General features: G+C 40.0%; 1 protein-coding gene across 1 annotated transcript in view; it reads left to right on the forward strand.

Annotated features, from left to right (window-relative positions):
• Positions 1-8,643: 8,643 nt before the first annotated feature.
• Positions 8,644-23,922, forward strand: part of Pak2 (p21 protein (Cdc42/Rac)-activated kinase 2) — a 37,196-nt gene continuing 21,917 nt past the window's right edge. Inside the window, exons 1-3 of the mRNA XM_005383142.2 lie at positions 8,644-8,851; positions 21,782-21,882; positions 22,407-22,554. Of these exons, the coding sequence (XP_005383199.1) occupies positions 8,665-8,851; positions 21,782-21,882; positions 22,407-22,554 (436 nt within the window). The 5' untranslated portion in view covers positions 8,644-8,664. The remainder of the gene's footprint in view (positions 8,852-21,781; positions 21,883-22,406; positions 22,555-23,922) is intronic.

Genomic DNA, 23,922 nt, shown 5'->3' on the forward strand with positions numbered 1-23,922 from the left:
GATTTCCAGCTTGAGCAGACTGCGTTTTACCACCTGTCCTCTGACAGCCATCCAAGTGGAAGCACAAGGTCTCCCTGGCTTCATCGAAGTTCCTGAAAATGACTAACTGGATTGGTTACTAAGTGACTTCACTTGTTTGAGTTTCTGCTTTCACTTTGCTTTGGGCTCCATGAACTGTTGCTCTCGTTTTGCTCGTGCCAGCCAAAGCAAAGTTTCATTTTTCTTTGTGTTAACCAGTCCTGATCATGCTCTCCTTTTCCTCTTTTCTTCCTAACTTTGCTACCTGGGCCAGAAGTTACTGTATAGCCATTGTCACCAGGTGACAACACCCCTTCCTTCTGTTTATGGTGCATGCCGTCATCTTCAGGAGATTGAGGGTATCTTCACTGATGCTTTTGTAGTTTATTGCGAGATTGTCAGAGGTCTGGTTGGTTATTGTACTACCTCATAAGGTACTGAGAAATTAAAGTTTACTTATATAAGATGTTAGTAAAACTGTAAATCAAAACTGTGCTTTTGAACTCAACTTTTTCGCTGGGTGAGGTGGTGCTCACACCTATAATCCCAGCACTTCTGGAAGTGGATCACTGCGAGTTCGAGGCCAGCCTGGGCTACAGAGTGAGTGCAAGGCCATCCTGCATTACAGAGCAAACCCCTATCTCAAAAAAACAAAGAGATCCACTCAAAAAACGATGTTTTTCCAAAGTATATGCTTTGTACTTGATGTGCCATAGTTGATTCTAGTAGATTATAATCCATTTAGTAATTACCATGCGTTGGACTGACTGGTTCAAGACAACACTACTTTTTCGTTTCTGCTGTATATTTAGCTACTCCTAGCCTCCTGCTCCAACAATTGGGGAATTGTTTGTGTTTGAGTCGTGTCATAGTTAAACAATGGGCCTGTTTGAGGAGTACAGTGTGTTTTGGGCACACTTTCTGATTCGCCTACTTGTTTGTTTCTGAAAAGTAGGAAAAAGTATTTGAACAGATTTGGAGAGAGGCATTACTTATTTGCTGTTTTTTCTTTTTAATAAAATATTTTTGAGTAGTAGTGGAGCAAAACGTGAGGTAAATTAGTATTTTGTCATGAATGGTTTTTGTATGCTTTCTGGTAAAATACAAGGTAAACATAAAGAACCTTATCGCAGCCTTCTTTGGCACTTCGCAGGCGTTTGACGCTGTCCGTAGAAGCAGTGCGCACACACAGACTTGCTTTATGGGAGAGAAGACGGGGGCATAACTCAGCTGTGACGGAAAAGCACCGTACAAGTCTTTCCAAAGATGTTTCTGTTAATGTAGGGTAGTGTATATGTTATCTAGTGAGATACAGTTTGATAAAAGAACTTGTAAATTCAAGAGTAATACTTCCCTTGGGAACAGAGTACGGTACGGTGGATCAGTGTTACTGTCTGATGCAAGTGAAGTCCCTGTCTCTGGATTGCTTGAAGTCTGAGGCAGGAAAAAGAAATAAGCTAATGATACACAGTTACAATCTGATGCCAGAGAGTGGCTGGAGTACTGCACTAGAAGAAGTGAGAGAAAAGAGCATGAAACTAAGAGTTGTTAGGATGTTCCGATTCCGGTCCTAATTAATTAGCTCTGTGTGGTTTCAAGCAAACCAATTGCTTTTTGGTGGGTTGATTTTTCACATATCAAATAAAGAAGATTGAACAGATAAAGTCTAATCCTTTGTGATTTTAATACTCTCTGAATTAATTTTCCAGTGTAACTCCAGTTTAGAGGACTTGAGCAGGAAGAGAGAGAAAGACCCTAGTAGGAAATCATTTTTATGGAGCCTTGAAAAAGATGGAGAGAAATGAAGAATGGAGAAGTAAATACACACAAATACTGAGGCCAGGAAAGTGGTTGGCATATTTGGGAAGCACGAAGCATAAGGCTGCAGTGCATTCGTGACAGATGAGATTGACTCAGTAGTTTGGAGTTAAGTGGCCCTAAATGCCAGAGTTTATCCTCAGCCTGTAAGTTACGGGCAGCTGCTGAGGGAGGTGTAGCCAGGGAGTGATATCATGTGTTATTTTTAGTAAGCTTTGTCCATGGTAATTAAAGTATATTTCATCAATTCCAACTTCTTTTCTCTAAACACGCAGGACTTTAGGAATGAGTGTAGAGCATCTTCTAAATTCCTCAGCCCACAGCTGAAGACAGAGAAATCCTGAAATGAAGTCCTCAGCTAAGCTGGTGGCAGAAGTGTCAGTATTGTATCAAAAATTGCGCTTGTCTTTCCTAGGGTCTATTCACTTATGTGGCACGGTACTTAGAACCATTGCCATTCTGCTTGTCATCTTGAGTAATTTCATTAGGAACATCTATGACTCACACTTCATACTAACTTTAAGTTTTGTTTAGGCAATTATTGATGTAAAGGTAAGTCATGTTACAGTTTCCTTGGCACATAGCTAATTCAACTTTACAGTCACCAGAAGTTCCTTTTTAGTTGTGTTGACTGAATCTGTGCAGACAATTAAAAGTTTACTGCGCAGTGTATGAAGTTGAGCAGAAGAAAAAATTTTATGATGACCAGAATGTAAGAAAAGACTGTTCTGAAAGTTTCCGGGTAAGTCCTGGGCTTGGAAGTCAGTGTGCTTTGCATATAAACAGCATTTGGTGTCCGGCTAACTCCCAAAAGGCTGATATACTGGAAATACTGGTATTGATTACTTTTTCCCATGTTAAAATGTGTTCTCTAGAGTGTAGGTTGAAATGAATGTGGATCTTCTGCCCCTTAGTACATCAGAGAAAAGTCAGAGTCTGTGGGTGATGTTATTGAATGTGATTTTATTTTTATTGCAAATGAAGTGTGTCGATATTTGGAATAGCTTCAAAATCTAGTGAGCCAGTATTTTCCAAAGAACCGGTTCATGACATCATAAGCTTTATGCATGGGTGGAAGATCCATCCAAAGTTGAAAAGAAATCAGTGAGTTAACAGTACAGAAAGTTCATTGCTGTGGTTTTACATTCTACAACTAATCTTTAGGAAGGCCAGGTTTGGTGTAACACGAAAGAATAATATTCATTTATCTGAAAGTTCTTAAAATACTCCTCCCAGGGGAGGAGAGGGGATGAAAAAAGAATTATTAAGGTGTGCTGTGTACATGTACCAGCTCCCCATATTGAATGTAATCATTAGTACTGCAAACGTGTAAAACCAGAGTTTTTACCTACTTGTCTTACTAAGACATAAAACAATTTGCAGAAATGTCAAATAATGCTGATTGAGTTAAAAAATGTTTTCCATTAAGACAGAGCTTATGTTAACATGTAGGGAATGAGTTTTATTGTTTTTAGGTGAATTAGATACTTAAATACCTTGCTTTAACTTTTTATATAGTATGTGTAAATAGGTATAATCTTTATTAAACAAAAACTCTTTGGACTCCCTAAGAGTATAAAGGAGTCTTGAAGCCAGAATGTTTTGAGAGTTACTAAGAAATTAAATGACTTTAATAAGTAAGTTTTGAGAACTCATGATAAAAGTCAGGCCAGCCTAATTTGAAGAGGTAGTTTTTTTTTTCATTGGATTATGAACTCAAGAGAAGACCACCTAGGTCAGTAGTGACAAACCTATGGCATGAGTGTTGTTTTTCTTTTAAGATAAAAGATGTTAATGTATAAATTTTATTTTCTAACGTAAAACTTCATTGTTCAGGTTTAATTGCAGTGCTGGCACTTTGTAGTAAATAAGCGAGTTTTGGGTTGCATTTGGGCACTTGTCTCTACAAGGCTTAGCAGCACTGACCTAGGTCATTTTTATTTTCTCCAGTGTCTACAGTAGGATCTTACAAATAATGATAACAATAATAGCAGCTTTTTATCTTTATTATTAGCTCATTTAATGAGGGGCGTAAATCTGGGTCCATTGGACCCATCCCTTACTTTTCTATGGTAAACTTGTACTTTATCATTATTTTAGCCAGCAGTACATCTGATACCTTTCCCAGAGGGATACAGGAAGCAGCCCATGTGTTTACACACTTGGTGTGTTGTAAGGGGTGTGCACTTGTGCAAAAGGGACAAAACAGGATTTTTCCCTACATTACGCTCTGGCTAACTGGTGTTACGTATGTTTACCCAAGCGTCACAGAGGGTCCAATAGACCTACACCACTCCAAGATTTGTTACAATGTTTTGGGTAGAAGTAACTCAGTTCAGTACAATGGCACATGAAAAATTAGATTTGCAAGTTTTGGAGGAGGTCAAAAGTGAATCATCAGATTACTCATGCATGGATGATGATGATGATCTATTGTAGATACAAAAGAGTGATGTGGGTGGATAGTGATGATGATATCATGATGATGATGATGATGATGATGAGACGAGAAAATGATGACTTTGACAGAGACATTGAGTCCACCTGGCCCGTCATGGTGGCACACACCTGTAATCCCAGCACTCAGGAGGCTGAGGCAGGAAGATCACTGAGAGTTTGAAGCCAGTCTGGGACGCAATGTGAGTTCAAGGCCAGCCTGAACTACATAGGGAGACCCTGTCTCAAAAAAAACAAAACAAAACAACAGTAACAAAAAAAAGACTGATACAGACACAGGGAATGCAGCCCTCCTTGATTCAGATGACAGAGAAAACAGCAGTGTGAGTATATATTTGACCAGTCGAAATATTGCAAACTGGCTATGCAACCAAATGAAACAGTCCAATATTAGAACTATGTCCCAAAATACAGTGAAGGTCTTGGCAGGGGTGAAACCTATGGGACAATACCAGCACTGCTGCCATTCAGTGTTGAAATTGTAACAGATGAAATGCTACAAAATGCTGTGAATACACACAAGGGCTGAAATGCAAGTAAAACGTTCTGTGTGCACCACTAGCCATATTCAAAAATGTATTCATTATGACACGTCATTAGCTGAACTAAAAGCATTTTGAACTAAAGCATTTGTAGATCTGCTGTGTTTAGCACAGATTTCTTAATGTTGATCACAGGAATGTAAAAGACAAAAGTGATGGATCAGAATAGGGCATAAAAATGTATGTTCTTATAGATGCGAAGACTTTTGCTTTCAGTTTAGACATTTATCTTGGAACTCAGCCTTCAGGTCCTTATTTGCATAATAATAAACCAAATGATGTTGTGGACAGACTTGTTGCACCATCTCCTAAACTAAGCAGAATGTGACATTTACCAATTGATTTACGAGTTTCCAACTGATGCTACATTTGCTAACAGCACAAGTTGATCAGCACAGGAACAAAGCAAAAATTCCAAATGAAATGTAATTTCAAAACAGAGAATTGTATAGTGCAATATTTGGATTTCAGAAAGATGTAACAATGGCCTCATATGACAAAGAAAAACAAACCAGTAACTGCTGATGTCAACAGTTCACCATGGCTGGGCGTGGTGGTGAATCCCTGTAATCCCAGCACTCGGGAGGCTGAGGCAGGAGGATCATTGTGAGTTTGAGGTCAACCTGGGCTACAAAGTGAGCTCCAGTCCACTCTGAACTGCATAGTGAGACCCTGTCCCAAAAAGACAAAAAAAAAAAAAAAAATTATTCTGTTGATATTTTGTGTTCCTGACAAAACAGCAAGACCACTGAGATGTCAAGTATGCCCTACAAAAAGACCAGGAAAGCAAAAGACATGCTATCAGTGTAAGTGATGCGTGTGTACGCAACATGCTGTTGACATGTCTGCAGATTGCCTTTGGTGTGATAATTGAAGTATTGTAAAGATTTTTTTTTTTTTTTGTAGAATGCTGTTGGTATTTTCATTGTAGTTCATATAGGAATTTATTTCTGATGTTCTTTTTAAAATTTTTTTTCTGATGTTCTTTTTTAGATTTTGTACTCCAAAAGCCAGTCTATGTTGAAAACCTTGATTTTTTTTTTTTTTAAATTTTTAATTTATTTATTTTTTTTTGAGACAGGGTCTTGCTGTATAGTTCAGGCTGGTGTTGAGTTCACTATATAGACCAGGCTGGCCTCGAACTCACAGTAATCCTTCTGCCTCAGCTTCCCAAGTACTGGCATTACAGGTGTGCGTCACCACACCCAGCTCTTGATTTCTTGATTAGGATTCTCTTTTGCTGGGATTACAGGCAAGAACTACCATACCTGGCTTTTGATACTTTTTTATAAATATTCTATAAATATTAAAAACTCAGTACTTATTTATTTTTTTCCTGTTAAGTACTCATTGTTAAAATTAATAATTCATCAATAGAAAGTCTAAAAAATAAATGTAGGTCTGACAGACCTATGTCTATGCATCTTTTTTTTTGGTACCGGGAATCAAACTCAGGACCTTGTGCTTGCCAGGCAGGCGCTGTGCCGCTGAACCATCTTTCTGGCCCTGTCTATGCATCTTGTTGACAAAATTTGTTTTATGTCTTAATCTTTATGAGGTAGCTCTAACTTTTTCACAGCAATGTGACTTAGCTGAAAATGTATGCGCAGGTGGTTTTAGTGTATAGACATTCCTCATTTAACATCCAAAGTTTTCTTCCCACAACTGGATCGTTAAATGAATTGGTCGCTAAATGAGGAAATATATATAGTATGTATATTGCAAAATTCAGAGAACAGAAATGGTCAAAGAACACTCCAACTTGATGACCTTTGCTCTTTATTCATATAACCCCTACATGCAGAACTGTAATTTATAACAACATAAAACTACAGTACTAGTACAATCAGCAAAAATTATAGTATCATGCAAAAAAAAGGCATTGAGGCTCTGTAAACAGGATGTAGAGAAAAAACAGGATGTACAAAAAAACAGGACAGGTTGTAAATTGGAGCACCGAGCAGAAGTTTGAATAGTCATTAACAGAGTAGGTCCTTAAACAGGGAATCTCTCTCTATATTTTTTTAAAGCCACAGCTCTAATGATAGTGATTAAATTAAGTTATTAATTAGCCACAGATTACCACTGTTAATACAGTATTTTGATGCATTTCCTTCTATAAAATGTGTTTAGATGTAGTTTGAAACTTTATTACCCTGATTTTTAACTTGATATGCATAGATGGGGAGCTTTCCTGATGTAACTAGAATCTGAGCATTTTAACTTTATCTGCCTTTTTGTATGTATGTTTTTGGTCCCGTCCCCCCTTCCCCACCGGAGATTGAACTCGCGACCTTGCACTTGCTGGGCAGGCATTGTGCTGCTGAGCTAAATCCCCAGCCCTTGTATGTGTGTTTTTGACACTGTCTCACTATGTAGTTCAGGCTGGCCTTGACCTCACTTTGTAGCTCACGCTGGTCTCGAACTCGCAGAGATCCTCCTGCCTCAGCCTTCTGAGTGCTGGGATTACAGGCTTGTGCCACTGTGCCCGGCTCTGCCTTTTTTGTTGTACCTGGTGATTAAGAAGAAAGGGACTGCCTGTAGGTTTAATTTCTGCCTTAGTGGTATGATCACTTTAGGACCTGAACATCTGGACTGGAGATGATATAACTCAGGGATAGAGCACTTCCATACAAGACCCTGGGTTTTTTCTCCTTATGCACCTTCTCTCATTTTTCCTCTTTTTTATTTTTTATTTTTTGTACTGGTAATTGAACTCAGGACCTTGTGCTTGCCAGGCAGGCGCTTGTGCCACTGAGCTATATCCCCAGCTCTCATTTTTCCTCTTTTATAGGCTCAAAAATAGTTGTCATTTTGGCAGATAAAGTATGCATAAGTAGTGTACTAGCACTGGTGGTGCTTCTAACAAACTCTGTCTAGGAAAATAAAGCTATTAAGACTTGGAGTGCAAGTAGATATAATAATCTCTTCATCCCTCAGTTCTTTTCAAATTATGTCTTTCTTCAGGTACTATTTTATTCAGGTACTACTATTTATTTATTTATTTATATTTTTGTCTTTTTGAGACAGGGTCTTGCTATGCAGTTCAGACTGGCCTTGAGCTCACTTTGTAGCCCACGCTGGTCTTGAATTCAGAACCATCCTCCTACCTCAGCCTCCCGAGTGCTGGGATTACAGGCGTGCACCACCACGCCTGGCCCTGTGTACTCAGAGTGATCATATTGTGTGTGACTGTTGGCACGACTCGAGAGGGATGAAGCCGGGCAGATCAGAATGTGTTTTCAGAGAGACGCAATCCTGCGTCAGCGGCACATTCTTTTAGGGGAGTTTGTGTGGAGGCTCCGCTGTGATCAGGCACAGGGAGGTGTGTGTGATCAGACAGGGTTGATGGAAGTTCGGAACCAAGCAGCAATCTCTGCTCCTCCAGATGGACCTACCTGAGAGGCTGTGAGTTCTGGGTTCGGGATATCCTCTTCTTTGGAATGTGCTCTCTTCTCTTAAGACACCATGTTGTCTGCCTTTATTCTTTGAACAGCCTCTCAAATCAGTTGATTAGGTAAATTGCTTTCGATAGGTTAGTGTAACTGTGCTTTCTGCTCTACTTTTCACACATTCCCACTGCTGACCCTGTACTAACTTTGTTAGGGGAAGTTGCCCTGGTTGAGAAAGATCACATTTGTTACATCTCATTCAGTGAGTTTTCTAAATTGTGCCAGTGTTACTCTAAATGGAAACATTTTTAAATTTGGAATTGTGTGTGCAGGGATAGTTAGTATTTTGTGCTTGTCTATATTGTTTTATACCTCATTATTAATGCTGTGTTTTGGGGTTCTTGCCTCTATTTCAGGCCATTTCCTAAGTCTGAATCATGTCTGATAACGGAGAACTGGAAGACAAGCCCCCAGCGCCTCCCGTGCGAATGAGCAGTACCATCTTTAGCACTGGAGGCAAAGATCCTTTGTCAGCCAATCACAGTTTGAAACCTTTGCCCTCTGTTCCAGAGGAGAAGAAGCCCAGGAATAAAATCATCTCCATATTCTCAGGCACGGAGAAAGGTAAATAACTTTTGTGGTCTCAGTAATCTTGGTATTGGCTTATTATTGTATGGTATCCATATCTTTTACTGAGAGAACACACAGAGATCCAAGAATACAGTTGATGCTGCCCTCATCTGCATGTTCTGAGATCCCAAGTCATGGTTTATAGCTTCTTTTTTTTTTTTTTTCACATGAGTGACCAATTGAATGATCATTAACTATTCTCAGTGGTTGTTGTAGGAAGTTTATAGCTTCTTGATATTAATGGGATTTGTGATATCTTCGTTCAATCTTGGTTGCTTTATAAAATATTTGGGCCTGGGTACTTTATTTTAAAAAGAGGTTTATTTAACAGTTCTCGTGGTTAGAAAGTACATGCAATAACGGGGCATTGTGGTGCACACCTGTAATCCCAGCACTTGGGAGGCTGAGGCAGGAGGATCACCATGAATTTGAGGCCAGCCTGGGCTATATAAGTGAGTTCAAGGCCAGCCTGCACTACGTAATGAGACCCTGTCTCAAAACAAAACAAAACAAAAAAAACCACACACACACACATGAAAAAGAAAGTACATCACCATGACCCTGGCAGCATCACAACCTGGCAGAGAACCAGGAGGGGCACATGTGTACGTGTGTGGGCGAAAAGGCAGGAGAGTGGAGAAGGGTCAGCTCACTCTTAAAACCACCTGCCCCTCAGAAGCAGACGCACTCCCTGATCCAGCATTGTCAATGACCCTGTCCTTCTTGCTAGGTCCTGCCTCCTAAAGGTCCAGCCACCTTCCAGTACCGTTAACTGAGGACCAGTCTTGGCACAGGAGCCTTTAGAGGACAAAGCATTCCCTAAACCGTAGCCATAATATCTGATGAATAGTAATGTAGGTGCCACAGTCCCATCTGCAACCTCTGGGGCCAGCTTGCTTCAGAATTAAGTTTTTCTGATTCTTGAGTAGTAATACTATCTTTTCACCATATATTCTGTGATGTCTTCAGAAGGCTCTGAGGCAGCCTTAGTAATACTGATGTGTCTTTATCAGAATGTATGTCTAGCCCTGGGTTTCTCAATCTCAGTGTTGTTGACATTTTGGGCCAAATAATTTGTGGTCGCAGTAATTTTTCCCTGTGTGTTACTGGATGTTAGCAGCATTCCTGGCTTTTTACACACTAGATGTCAATATCACCTTCCTTGGTGTGACCACCAAAAATGTCCCCAGATATTTCCAGATATCCCTTGGGGAGCAAAATTGCCCCCAGTTAAAAAACTACTGGTTTTTGTCACACAAAGCAAAGTGAAGGCTAGAAATGTTCTCATATAAGTTGAACTCACTAAATTAGTTCTGGTGTCAATTTTTTTTTTTTTTTTTTTTTTTTTTTTTTGTCTTTTTTGAGGCAGGGTCTCGCTATGCAGTTCAGGCTGGCCTTGAGCTCACTTTGTAGCCCAGGCTGGCCTTGAACTTGCAATGATCCTCCTGCCTCAGCCTCCCAAGTGCTGGGATTACAGGCATGCGCCACCATGCCCGGCTCCTGGTGTCAAATTTAAGGAAGAACTTTTTGCTTTTCAGAGATTTTTGGTTTTTAAAATTGCATAAGGAATTATGAACTGGGAGGATTTTAGAATAAGGTTAAAGGATTCATTTATTTAACCATAATTAGTATGATAATGTGGCTCTGATAGATGGTAGTAGATACAAACAGGGATAAAGATACATCTTGCCGGGCTGGGGATTTAGCTCAGCGGCAAAAGCGCCTGCCTGGCAAGCGCAAGGTCATGAGTTCGGTTCCCGGTACTGGAGAAAAACCAAAAAAAAAAAAAAAGATACATCTTGCCAAAATGAAAGAATGATGTTTTGTACATTAAAATGTTTAACTCACATTTAATTTGAGTTTTATAATCAGTGAAAATTTGAGTTCATATTAATAAAGAATCTAATCTTAATAGGGCGTGGTGGCACATGCCCTATAATTCCCCCAAAAGGCAGATGCCTGAGGCAGGAGGATAGTGAGCTCCAGCACATAGCCTGAGCAGTTCAGCAACTTAGCAAGACCCTATCTCAACATTTTTTATTGTTATTTTTTATTTTTTGTGTTTTTGAGACAAGGTCTCGCTATGCAGTTCAGGCTGGCCTTGAGCTCACTTTGTAGCCCAGGCTGGTCTCAAACTCACAATGATCCTCCTGCCTCAGCCTCCACAGTGCTGGGATTATAAGTGTGCACCACCACGCCCGGCTACATTTCAAAATTAATTATTTTTCAAAAAGGGGCTAAGAGTGTGTGACTCAGGGCAAAGGCTGTCTATTCAATTCCTAGTACTGGAGAAAACAAAAAAGTCAGATCTTGGAGAATTTAGATTTGTAGACAGGACATGCTTATTAAACAGTTGAAAGCCTATGCATGTTATTGTATATTATTTCTGATTTTGCTTTTATTAACATTAAGATGGTGGCTATATTCTCTTGTAATCTCAGTCATTCAGGAGGATGAGGGAGGAGGATCTCAAGTTTGAGGCAATTTAGACCCTGTCTCAAAATTTAAAAAGAGCTGGGGATGTAGTTCAGTACTCCCTGGGTTCAGTCTTTGGTAAACAGGGAACAAAAAGATTTCATTTGAGGATCCTGGGGATGTAGCTCTGTGGTAGAGTGCACGTGGCCCTGGCTTTGATCCAGTACGGAGGGCGTTGGGCAGGAACAGAGATTTCACGTGGGGTTCTTTGAAGACCAGAGTTGAAACCATGTCTTTAAAGTTTATTTAACGGAGTGATCTGATGCATATTTGGTAGGTTTTTGATTGAAAATGTACTTCAACTGGATTAGGTAAAGGATCACATTTTCTTTATTCATATGTTGATGGATTTTTGGATTATTTCCATTTTTAGGATTTTGTGAAGAGTGCTGTAATAAACATGAGAATGTAGATTTCTCTGACATACTTTCCTTTCCTTGGGCTACATATCCAGTGGTGAGATTCCTAGGTTACACATTAGTTCTGTTTTTTTTTTTTTTTTTTTTTGAGGCACCCTGGTACAGTTCTCTATAATGGCTATTAACTTAGATTTCTGCCTGGGCGTGGTGGCACATGCCTGTAATTTCAGCACTGGGGAGGCTAAGGCAGGAGAATTACTATGAGTTTGAGGCCAGCCTGGGCTACATAGGGAGTTCAAGGCCAGCCTAACCTGCATATTGAGACCTTTTCTCAAAACAAAACAAAAAAACCCTTACATTTCTACCAATAATACGAGTTTCTCTTTCCCCATATCTTCTTTGGCATTTAATTAATTAATTAATTAATTGTCTTTTCTTGAGACAAGGTCTCAACATGAAGTTCGGACTGCCTTGAGCACTCTTTGTAACCTAGGCTGGCCTCGAATTTGCAGCAGTCTTCCTGCCTCAGCCTCCTGAGTGCTGAGATTACTGGTGTGCCCTACCATACCAGGCTAACATTTATTTTTGACTTTTTGTTAATAACCATTCTGACTGGAGTAAACTGATACCTCATTGTGATTTTGATTTGCATTTATCTGGTGATTAGCAGCATTGAGCATGTTTTCAAATGCTTGTTGGCCCAGTTTATGTCTTCAGAGAAAGGTCTGTTCAGGTCATTGGCCCATTTTTAATTGGATTATGAATCTTTTTGCTTTTGAGTTCCTTATGTGTGCTGAATACTAATCCCTTATTGGATGAATATTTTTCTCCCATTCTGCAGGTGTTCTCACTCTGGTAATTGTTTCCTTTGCTATACAGAGGTATTTTAGTTTGCTATAATCCCGTAACAACTTTTATGATGTGACCAAATCTTTTTGCTTGCCTGCTAATATATATTGGTATGCACTGAGTCATCAGAAATACAGTGATAGCAAAGCTGATGATGTTCCTTCCTCATGATGCCAATCAAAAGCAATTCCATAGTGTATCATTATAGACTATGCCAAGTGACACAGGGCTAGGGAGAGTGGTCTGTCTAATCGGGGGTGTTTGAGAAGACTTGCCAAGGAAGTGAGCATAAAGCTGAAGACTGAAGGGTGAGTAACTGAACAGCAGCCAAGCGCTGACTTGACTTTTCTAGACTTGAGTTCCAAGTCTGAAAAAGAGCTGGTTTCAGGGGCTGGGATGTAGCTCAGTGGCACAACGCTGCCTGGCAAGTGTGAGGCCCTGGGTTCAGTTCCCAGTACCAAAAAAAGAAAAAAGAAAGAAAGAAAGAAAAGAAAGACAGAGCTGGTCTCAGTGGCTGAGCCGCAGGAAGGGCCGGAGCATGCTGGTGATGTGAGTGCAACTGTGCGATTGGAAAGCAGAGGCTGGAAGTGGCCGTACGCTGTCCGGATGGGACTCCAGTCAGCAGCGAGGCAGAGTCCGCCACAGACACCTGGTCAAAAGGGCCTTTCTATTCTGTGCGACAGAGCCCAGGTTTTACCCTGTTTCCTGGGGAACTATTATGGAATTTATACAGAAGTCCTGGTCACATTTCTGCTTGGTAGGAGGGGCTGGTAGCTGTGTGGGAACATAGGTTTTGTTGGAAGTCTGAGACTGAAGTTGAAGACCAGTTAGGAGACTTTTGTAGTAGCCCAGGTGAGAAATGCTTTAGCCAGTCTGGTAGTTTCTGTAATGAAATAACAGTGAGGCATTGCCTTGCCTGGCTTTTCTAAGCTCTATTCAGATAGCTAATGTTGACAGCTAATAATAATGACACTTTATCAGCTAAAGTGGCTTTCACACCTAATTCTGCAACCTGTAGTACCTTCACTCTGGTTATGAAAATGATAGATATATATCTGTAAACATCCTTGCTTGTCCAGAAATCTAATTCTAACATTAATATTAGTTATACTGGCTCCTGCTTCGCTTCCTGTTTCCTAGAGAGTGTCCCTCTGTGTGATAGAACAAATTTAATTTCACCAATTTGAAGCTTAAGTCAAAAGAACAAAGTAGTGTGGTCACTGATGGTTAGACTAGAACGAGAAGAATTTTCTCTTAAACAAATACAGTACTGGTTTTTTTTTAAACCTTAGACTATAGCTTAAGTATAGCCTACATGCTGGCAGTCCTAAAGAATGTGACAGTGGCCTACGATAAAGCACCTTTTGTCAACATGTGGCTCAAATTCTCTACCTCTTGAAGTTGTGTCTCAGACTCCCCCCTCCCCTTTGAGACACTAATAAGTTATTTATTTTATTAAAAGAAGTTTCTGTGTTCCCTTATTTCCTATGAAGTAGTCCAGTTGCCTGGTGGATATACTGTAGATGATTATGTTTGATAAAGAGTAGGAAGTTGACTTATTTTTGTTTTATGAAACCTGAACAGATTTTCTCTCCAAAGCTAAGTTGTCTGTGTAAAGTTACTTTTGTTTATCGTTTTAGTGTTTGGCGTTTAGGGTTGTGTAGCTGGTTTACGTCGTAGTGGCTTTCCAGCACGTTGCTTAGCTTGATACTTGGTTTAGTATCTTTGCTTTACATACTGTTTCCACTATCTCTTACCCCTCCTGCTGGCACTAGTGAAAAATAGGGAGTATTGGTTAAAAAAAAAAGGCAGTTAAACAGATTTTTAGGATATTGTGCTATTTTCTAATGTTCACAATTATTTTCATGTTCTGCAACTTTTTGTTTGTTTGTTTGTTTGTTTTGTTTTTGTTTTTCTTCCGGTACCAGGAAACAAACTCACGACCTTGTGCTTGCCAGGCAGACGCTTTTCCTCTGAGCTAAATCCCCAGCCCCGTCTGCAACTTTTTATACATCCCTAACATGTGAAACTTTAATATTTTTCTCTAAATTTTTTTTTTTTTTTTGAGACAGGGTTTCACTATGCAGTTTAGGCTGGACTTGAACTCACTTAAGTAGCCCAGGCTGGCTTCAAACTCACAATGATCCTCCTGCCTCAGCTTCCCGAGTGCAGGATTACAGGCATGTGCCACCACCCTAGCTTCTGAATTCTTAACATTGCCAGGTCTTAGACACTAGAGGAATCAAGGATTGATTCTCTTACTATAAAACTTGTCTTTCCCCTTTCTGTATACCTGTTTGCTATTTCTTGCTTATTTCAGATGGGATTTTTCTCTGTTAGGAAATACAACCCTCAACAGTTTATTTATTATTTATTTCTTACAACTTCAATAACTAGAGACAGACTGATTTCTCAGGGTGTCAAGGCTGGCCTAGATAAGATGTGAGCCCTGAAGGAGTTGGCTAGAAGCATGTGGGAGCCCCATGGATGACCTGGCTTGAGTTAAGTGTCCCTTCTTGGGCCAGTGACCTGTAATTAAGATCAAGTATGAAAATGGCATTTTCCCCAACCATGTGCATAGAGAAAGGTAGAGGAAGTTCCTAGAGATGAGATTCCAAACAGATTTTCTAAAAAGAAGAACAATTTTTTTTTTTTTTTTTTTTTTTTTTAAGACAGGGTCTTGCTATGCAGTTTAGGCTGGCCTTGAGCTCACTTCGTAGCCAAGGCTGGTCTCAAACTTTCAATGATCCTCCTGCCTGAGCCTCCCGAGTGCTGGGATTACAGGCATACACCACCATGGAAACAAATATTTTTATAGTACATAAAATTGTATGCTTTTCTATCAGCTCTAAAAGAGCAGTATAAAAATTAAACTATTAAGGTTATCATTGGGTGACAGATATTTCCTCCTATCTGCAGTGTACTGGTTTAGAAGCAAGGGACACAGAGAAGTAGAGGACATGATCTTGATTACACAAAGTGAGGTCTGGTAGAAAATGAGAGGTTGGTTATGCTAGATGTAATTGTGTGTTTCCATAAAGAAGCAAAACTTCATACGGGTCTAGCAGTTGCCTTCCTTGTGCTCCTTTCCATGGGCAGTGTGCCCCGCCCTCTGCCCACAGCCGCTTGTCCTGTCTGCCTAGAAGACTTAAGAGATGACATGTGAGCACAAATCTATTGACACTAGTCTAAAAGTGAGAATGTTTCCAACTAATGTAAGGTCAGCTGTAGCTCTTTAAACAGGGAACAGCATGCAATACCATTTCCAACTTTGTATGTCAAGTGGCGTGACTTATAATAGAGTATTCCAGTTAAACGTATTTACTACATATCTCTACTCTTCCTCCCTAGACCAATCAAAATGACAGTAAATATATAAAACATTTTTTTAATTCTTACAAAGGTGCAGATAATAGGAGAGAGTAGTGTATAAAAGTTTTCAAAATAGATTTGCACTCCTGTAATCTCAGCATTCGGAAGCCTGAGGCAGAAGGATTGTGAGTTCAAGGCCAGCCTGGGCTACAAAGTGAGTTCAAGGCCAGCCTGAACTACATAGCAAAACCTCAAAAGGACAAAAAAAAAAAAAGATTGCTGTTTGGGGGGGAAAGGGCACCTGGCTAAGCTAAACAGCTGAGAAAGACATCATCTAAGCATTTGCAGAGGACAGTGTCTGTTGGAAGTGAGCCAGTTTCTCTTCTGAAAATCCCAGAGGCTCAGGATTTAGAGGCACACAATACCCTGTGTGTGGGGAGGGGAGGATGTGATAGCTAGGCTGAAAAGAGGAGGAATTAGTTGAAAATCTACATAGGAAGTGTCAGACACCCAAGCACACCAGTGTTACCCCCTGTAAAGCCATACAATTACAGTCCCCATTCAGTGGACAGTGATGGGCAAAAGAGATATTTGCATTTTTTTTCAGGAGAAATTAAACCGGAGGGGGCCATGTCCTTTTCAGGGGAGTCAGGAAAAGTTGACACATCATAATAAAAACATGTAGATTGAATGGAAGTTAGCATACAGAATTCCTTTCCTCTGCCCTGGTTTCACAATACTTGCACCCTGACTCATAGCCCTCAAACAAGAGATTGGAAGATTTTTCTCTGGATAAACAGAATGCTCTGGAGAAAGAATGCTTTAGATATCCTGCACCCCATACCCATTTTTAGTGAAAAAGTTACCTTATCTCTTAGCTGTTTAATATTTTTCAGTGTGAGTAGACAGACGGCAGAAGATTGCTAAACCATGAAAGAAAACGCTTAGACATAAGAGTCCTAATGGGAGATTTTAAAAAGAAATTTAGAAGCAGGCAGTGTAGGGAGAAAACTACCAAACCAGAAAAGCCAGTCAGTATGCACATATTTACTGTATAATCTTCAAAGAGACAGGATAAATTGAATCTTTGAAAGAAAAGATGTCAAAGAGAAAAAATGATCAGAGAACAATGAGAAGTAATTCTTAGGAAATCAATGTTTAAGATTATCAAAACAAATATCAATAGGAAGATGGTTGGAAAATAATCAAGAACATTCTCCCAGGGAGAGCAACAATACACAGATGGAAAATATAAGAGAAAACTACTGATAATGAGTGAGTGAGGGAATTATTCTAAGTAACAGAAAAAAAAGTTCCAGATCTCATAAAAATGGTTTCTAGATTAAGTGGGCTCACTGAGAACCCTGCACAGTGAATGATGATGATCGCAGGCATCCTGAAATCGTACAATACTCAGGAAAGCCAGTGAGCAGCAGGGACTGGATTTACCTTCCCACCTGAAAGAATTAATGCAGTGGGAAAATACTTCTCCCAAAATACGAAAGAGTACTTTTAAAGGCTTTGGACCTCAGGCAGTGAACGGATTCCTAAGAGAGCGGAAACAAATGAGGTAAGTCCTACCACTGATCAGCTGTCTGCCTGGAGAGTTTCCAGGCTGCGGCACAGGGAGGTACTTTGGTCTGAGTAAATTGCTGCTCTATAGGGGAAAAAGAAGTAAAAAAAGTTGGGATGTGTTATGTGCATGTACCAACTCCCCACCATGAGTGTACTCATTCTGCACGGCACATATGGACTCACAAAAATTGAAAAATAAATTTTAAAAAATGAAAAGCGAAGCTGTTCACAGAAGTCCATGTACTGTATGGTCCCATTTATATAAATAGCCAGCATAGGCAAATCTCTGTGGAGATGGGAGGCAGCTTAGTGCTTGCCTCGGGCTTGGAGTGGGCAGGATGGGGGCTCATGTACACACCAGGTTCTTCTTGGGAATGCTAAAGCAGTTCTCAGTGGACTGTGGTGATAGTTGCAAATCCACATACACTGACACCCACTGAGCTGTAGTTTAAGCAGGTGAACAGAATGACAAAAGACGCAAAAGAAGGCAGAGAAGTTTGCTATATGGCAGCTCTGTGTGCTGTCCACAGGAAGTCCATACTTTTATGTAAAGGATTTTTCTACATGAAGTTTTTGTAAAAAAGTTATAGTGTTTTACATAAAGCCACAAAGTAGGTTAAAATAAAATGTATCTAGGTCTGGAGTGTACCTCAGTGGTAGCATTCTCGCCTAGCATGTGTGTGGTCCTGGGTTCAATTCTCAGCACTGTGAAAAGGAGGGAAAAAATACGACAAAAAGAAGCTTAAAATGTCTATATAAGTATCAGAAAATTAAATTTTAGAATTAAAATATTATCAGAGGTTAAGAAGATGCTTTTGTAATAGTAGAGTTAACTCATTGAGATGATACAGCAGGGAGCTGGGGATTTAACTCAGCGGCACAGCGCCTGCCTGGCAAGCGCAAGGTCGTGAGTTTGATCCCCGGTACCAGAAGAAAAAAAAAAGATGATACAACAGTACTAAACAGCTTCAAAATTCATGACACAAAACTGCCAAGATTTCAGGGAGAAGTAGACAACAAATCTAGTTGTAATTGGAGATTCCAGTATACTTCTCTCAGTAATTAGAGGCCAGATAGAAAATTGCTAAGGAGATAAATGATTTGAACATAATTATGAACCAGTTTGATCTTGTGGATATTTATAGAACATTGCACCCAGTTACAGTAGAATACACATTTTTTTTTAACTGCACATGGAACATTTACCAAGAAAAATCATATTCTAGGACAATTTTTAAAACACAGTAAGTACAGGATTTAAAAATGTAAAATGTATTCTGTGACCATAGTGTAATTAAATTAGAAATCAGTAACATGCCAGGCATGGTGGCACATGCCTGTAATCCCAGCACTCCGGAGGCTGAGGCAGGAGGATCGTTGCGAGCTCAAGGCCACCCTGGGATACAAAGTGAGCTCAAGGCCAGCCTGAACTGCATAGTGAGACCCTGTCTCAACAAGACAAAAAACAAAAGCAGAAATCCATAACAGGAAGGTCTCTGAACATAGTTGAAAAGTGAATTTAAAAAAACTAAATGAAAATGAAAATTTAAAACATCAATGTTTGTAAGACACTGCTGAAGCAGTACTTTGGGGGAAGTTTCATAGTACTGAGAACTTACATTAAAAAAGAAAAAATTCAGGGGCTGGGGATTTAGCTCAGCGGCAAAAGCGCCTGCCTGGCAAGCGCGAGGTCGTGAGTTCGGTTCCCGGTACCGGAGAAAAACCAAAAAAAAAAAAAAAAAATTCAAATGAATGACTTCAGCTAAACCTCTTAATAAACTAGAAGGGAAGTTCAGATGAAATCCAAGGTAGAAGGAAGGAAATAATATAAGTGAGACTGGAAATCAGTGAAATGAAAGGGGGCAATAAAAATAATGAAACCAAAAGCTGATTTGTTTAGTATCAATAACATTGATAAATGTTAAACTGGTGGGAGAAAAATAATAAGACAGGGGTTGCCAGGCTGAGTGAGAACTCTGCATCCCTACAGATTGAGCAGGTACTAAATAGAGAAAGTAGGGCTGGGCCATCCATCGCTCAGTGATAGGGTGCACGTTTCGCACGCACAAGACCCTGGGTAGAGGGAGGGTAACACGATGAACAGGTGTGGGCCAGTAAATGCAACACCCTAAATAAAATGGAAACGCTTCCTAAAAGACACAAACCACCAGAAATTTGAGGAGCAGGTAATGATTTCCAACTTCTCTTATGAAACTAGCATTACCTGGACACCTAAACCAAAGATACTACAAGACAAGAAAGCAGAACCAGGCATGGTGGTGCACGCCTGTAATCCCAGCACTCGAGAAGCTGAGTCAGGAGGATTACCAGGAGTTCGAGGTCAGCCTGGACTACCTAGTGAGTTCAAGGCCAGCCTGAGCTACACAGCAAGACTGTACGTCAAAAATCAAAACAAGAAGACAAAGCAGACTTCTCATGGACAAAAGCCCTTCATGAATATAGCTATGAAAATCTTACCAGATTTAGCAACTGGAACCTAACAGTGGATCAGGGTAATACATTATGACTAAGTAGATTTCATATGAGAAGTGCAAGGTTGGTTTTAACATTTGAAAATGATTGTAATTCTCTGTAAGAACAAATAAAAAGGATAAACCACATATTCATTTTAGCAGCTCTACAACAAAATCCAGTATCTATTTCTGACATCTCAGAAACATCTACAATTCACATTAAACAATGGTTAAAAAAAGAACTGTTTTCACCCCCTAGATCAGTAAAAAAATTTTCAAAAATTCCCTTACCACTATTACTCAACAGTGTACTAGAGGTTCTAGCCAATGCAGTAAATCAAGAAAAAAACAAAAAAGAATCCAGATTAGGAAAAAGTAAATATGTCTTTACTCACCAGCAACATTTTTGAGCTTTATTGAGAATTGTGAAGCATCTGCACAATAAGGTTTCAGGATAAAAGGTCAGTATTTTAAGAATCAGTTACAACCAAATGTGTTGGCACTTGCCTGTAATCCCAGCTATGCAAGAGGCTGAGGTAGGAGGATCACAAGTTCAAGGCTAGCCTGGGCAACTTAGCAAGACTCTGTCTCAAAATAAAAAGGAATAGGGATGTAGCTCAGTGGTAGAACACTTACCTAGCATGCGTGACGTCCTGGCTTCAGTCCAGGACGGGGAGAGGGGGAAAAAAAAGCACTGTAATTTCAGTCTCTTATTGCTGGCATAGGAAAACACTTGATTTTTTGGTTGTAGTTTTTCAGTACTAGGGAACGAACCGAGGGCTTCATCCATGCTGGGCAAGCATTCTACCACTGAGCTACATCCCCCAGCTCTGAAATTGAAATGTTGGTTTTTGTACTCAGGATTGGACCCAGGGTCTTAAGATACATCCCTAGTCTACCCTCTTGCTTTTGGACAGGGTCTCACTAAATTGTAAAGGCTGGCTTGAACTTATCTTCCTGCCTCAGCCTTCTAGCATGCAGGGATTACAGGTCTACACCATCACCAACCTGAAATTCAAGTTTTAAAACTACCATTTGCGATAGCATCAAAAATTAGAAATATGGAGGCAGAAATCTGTCAAAAGCAATGACAGACTTGTGCTGGCTATACAGTTTCTACAGCATGTTTCTGAAAGACCAAAGTAATGGAGCGATCCGCTATTGGCCTGCATCAGAAGACTGTGGTAAGAAACAGAAAAATTGATCTGTAGATTCAGTGCACTTCTTTTTTTTTTTTTGCCCGGTACCGAGTCAGTGCACTTCTAATAAGAATTCTAATAGGTTCTTTATAGAAATTAACAAGATCATTCTAAAATTCATATGGAAATGCAGAATGGCTCTGAAAAAAGAAAAACATTTTGTACTTTCAGTGTTTATTATAAAACAATAGTAACGAAGGCTCTAAAGGACCGGTGTTGGCATAAAGGTAAGACAACAGGCCATTGTGACCGCAGAGCATCTAGAGAGACCCTCTCGGCGGTAAACTGAAGATTAGAGCCAGGGGGCCTTGGGGAGGAGGGAGGAGGTGATGTGTTGAATTGACAGAGGATATTATTGGTAGATGTGTGGCAGAATGTTTTGAAAAGTTGACATTTGGGAACAGAAAATTTGGATAGTCTTTAAATGCAGCAGTTATTAACTGCAATAAAAAGGAAGAACTTGGCTAGCGCAAGAAGCACGTGGCTGTTGCAAACTGCTCCCCTCTGTGGATGGGAGGATCGACTTCCTTCATCTACCATTGTTCTCTCAGCCCATGTATTTACAGGAAGCCTGTTTTCTGCAATAACTATTTCCACTCTGAGGAAAAATACAAACACAAGATTAAAAGTGGCTATATTAACTTTGAATATTCTTCATTGTTTTTTCTTGATGCTCTCAAGGAAGTAGAAAGAAAGAAAAAGAACGGCCAGAGATTTCCCCTCCGTCTGATTTTGAGCACACCATCCATGTTGGGTTTGATGCTGTTACTGGAGAGTTTACTGTAAGTTTTCTTGGTTGGAGTTTATTTGTGGCACTAAAACACTGCTAAGCCATTTTCTTCAGTATGAAGTTTGACATTTTCTATCCATATCTTGTCAGTTACTGCTCTTTGCTTTTCATAAAAGTTTTAGTGACTGGATTTTGTTTTGTTTTGTTTTGTTTTTCCTAGAGAGCTGAGCCAGCCAGGTGTGGTGGTGTACGCCTGTAATCGTAGCACCTGGGAGGCTGAGGCAGGAGGATCGTTGAAAGTTTGGGGCCAGCCTAGGCTACAAAGTGAGCTCAAGGCCAGCCTGAACTGCATAGTGAGACCCTGTCTCAAAAAGACAAAAAAAAAAAAAAATAGAGCAGAACCTATTAATTACAACTATACAGAACAGTTATAGGAAAATATTTTAGAAAACTAGACCTGTTAGAATTTAGTCAAACCTTAAATAGTTTGTATTGGTTTGTTTTATGTATTTTGTGATTTATCTCTGAAAATGACAACAATGCAAACTGTGACTGTGTCCGGCTTTCTCTTGTCAGGGTATGCCGGAGCAGTGGGCTCGCTTACTGCAGACCTCCAACATCACCAAGCTAGAGCAGAAAAAGAACCCGCAGGCCGTGCTGGATGTCCTCAAGTTCTATGACTCCAACACCGTGAAGCAGAAGTACCTGAGTTTCACTCCTCCTGGTAAGACATCAGATACTGATGAACGGCTGGATGACATGCAGAATTGTGAAGGGTAGAACCAAGAACTTTGATACTAAGCTGCAACCCCCAGCCGTTACTACTACTACTACCACTACTATTATTATTACTAATTTTGAGGTGCTAAGTCATTAAGCTGATCATTTGCCCAGGCGAGGCTCTGACTCTCAGTCCTCCCTTCTCAGCCTCCCAGAGTGCTGGGATTACTATTGTGTGCCCCACACTCAACTAGAGTCAGCTTTTGAACTGATAAGGGGGCTAGGGATGGAGCTCAGTGGTAGAGTACTTGCCTACTCTACCACTCTACCACAACCCATGCGCAAGGTCCTGGGTTCAACCCTCAGTACTGCCAAAAAAAAAGAAAAACTGAGCAGGGTGGATCTTACCCATAAATTGGAGTCTGGGGATTATATTAACCTCAGATTTGCCAGAAATGGAGTTTATGGGTATTTTGACTTTTTCGTTTTTTCCTCCTCACTGCTTTTAAATGCCTTCTAGCAATAGAAGGAAAAAATGTAGATTTATGGACAAGTTCATGATAAAGATATATTGTTAGTGGGATGGAAGGAAAATTGTTTTACTATATAAATATATAGACTTAAAAATGTTTTTCTATTAAAATTGAAATTAAGCATCATAACTAAAAAGATTTATACTTCAGAATTGGAATATCATCAGGTAAGAATTAGAATATAGTTGATTTTATTGTTTTGGGGTATTTTTGTTAAATTAGAGTTGATTTTTAAAAACAGCCAGATATGGTGGTACATGTTTGTAATCCCAGCACTCTGGGAGGCTGAAGCAAGAGGATCACATACTCAGGCCTTAGTGTGGATAATTTATTATTTATTTATTTATTGTTCTGTTTTGTTCTGTTCTGTTTTTTTTAGGCAGGGTCTCGCTATGTAGTTCAGGTCGGCTTTGAACTCGCTATGTAGCGCAGGCTGTCTCAAACAACAGTCCTCCTACCTCACCTTCCCTGGTGTTGGGATTACAGGCCTGCATCACCATGCCTGACTTAGTGTGGGTAATTTAACAAATTCGGGGCTAGCCTGAACTACACAGTGAGACAGAATCATAAAAAGCCAAAGGAAAGAAGAAGGGAGAAAAAAAGCCAAATGAAAATTCATTTCTTTTTGTTTTCTGGGTCTCCCTCTCCCAGTACTAGTGATGTAAACTCAGGGGCTTTGCACTGAGCTACATTTTCAGCCCTTTTTGTAAATTTTGAGACAGAGCCTTCCTAAATTTGAGCCCAGGCTGGGTTTGGGTTTGTAATCTTCTTGCCGCAGACTACAAGAGCGTTGGGATTTGGGGCACCCAACTCCACTTTGTTTAAATTACCATTAGAAT

The sequence above is a fragment of the Chinchilla lanigera genome, unplaced genomic scaffold, assembly GCF_000276665.1.
Source record: "Chinchilla lanigera isolate Chin_1 unplaced genomic scaffold, ChiLan1.0 scaffold00019, whole genome shotgun sequence".
NCBI classification, from domain to species: domain Eukaryota; kingdom Metazoa; phylum Chordata; class Mammalia; order Rodentia; family Chinchillidae; genus Chinchilla; species Chinchilla lanigera.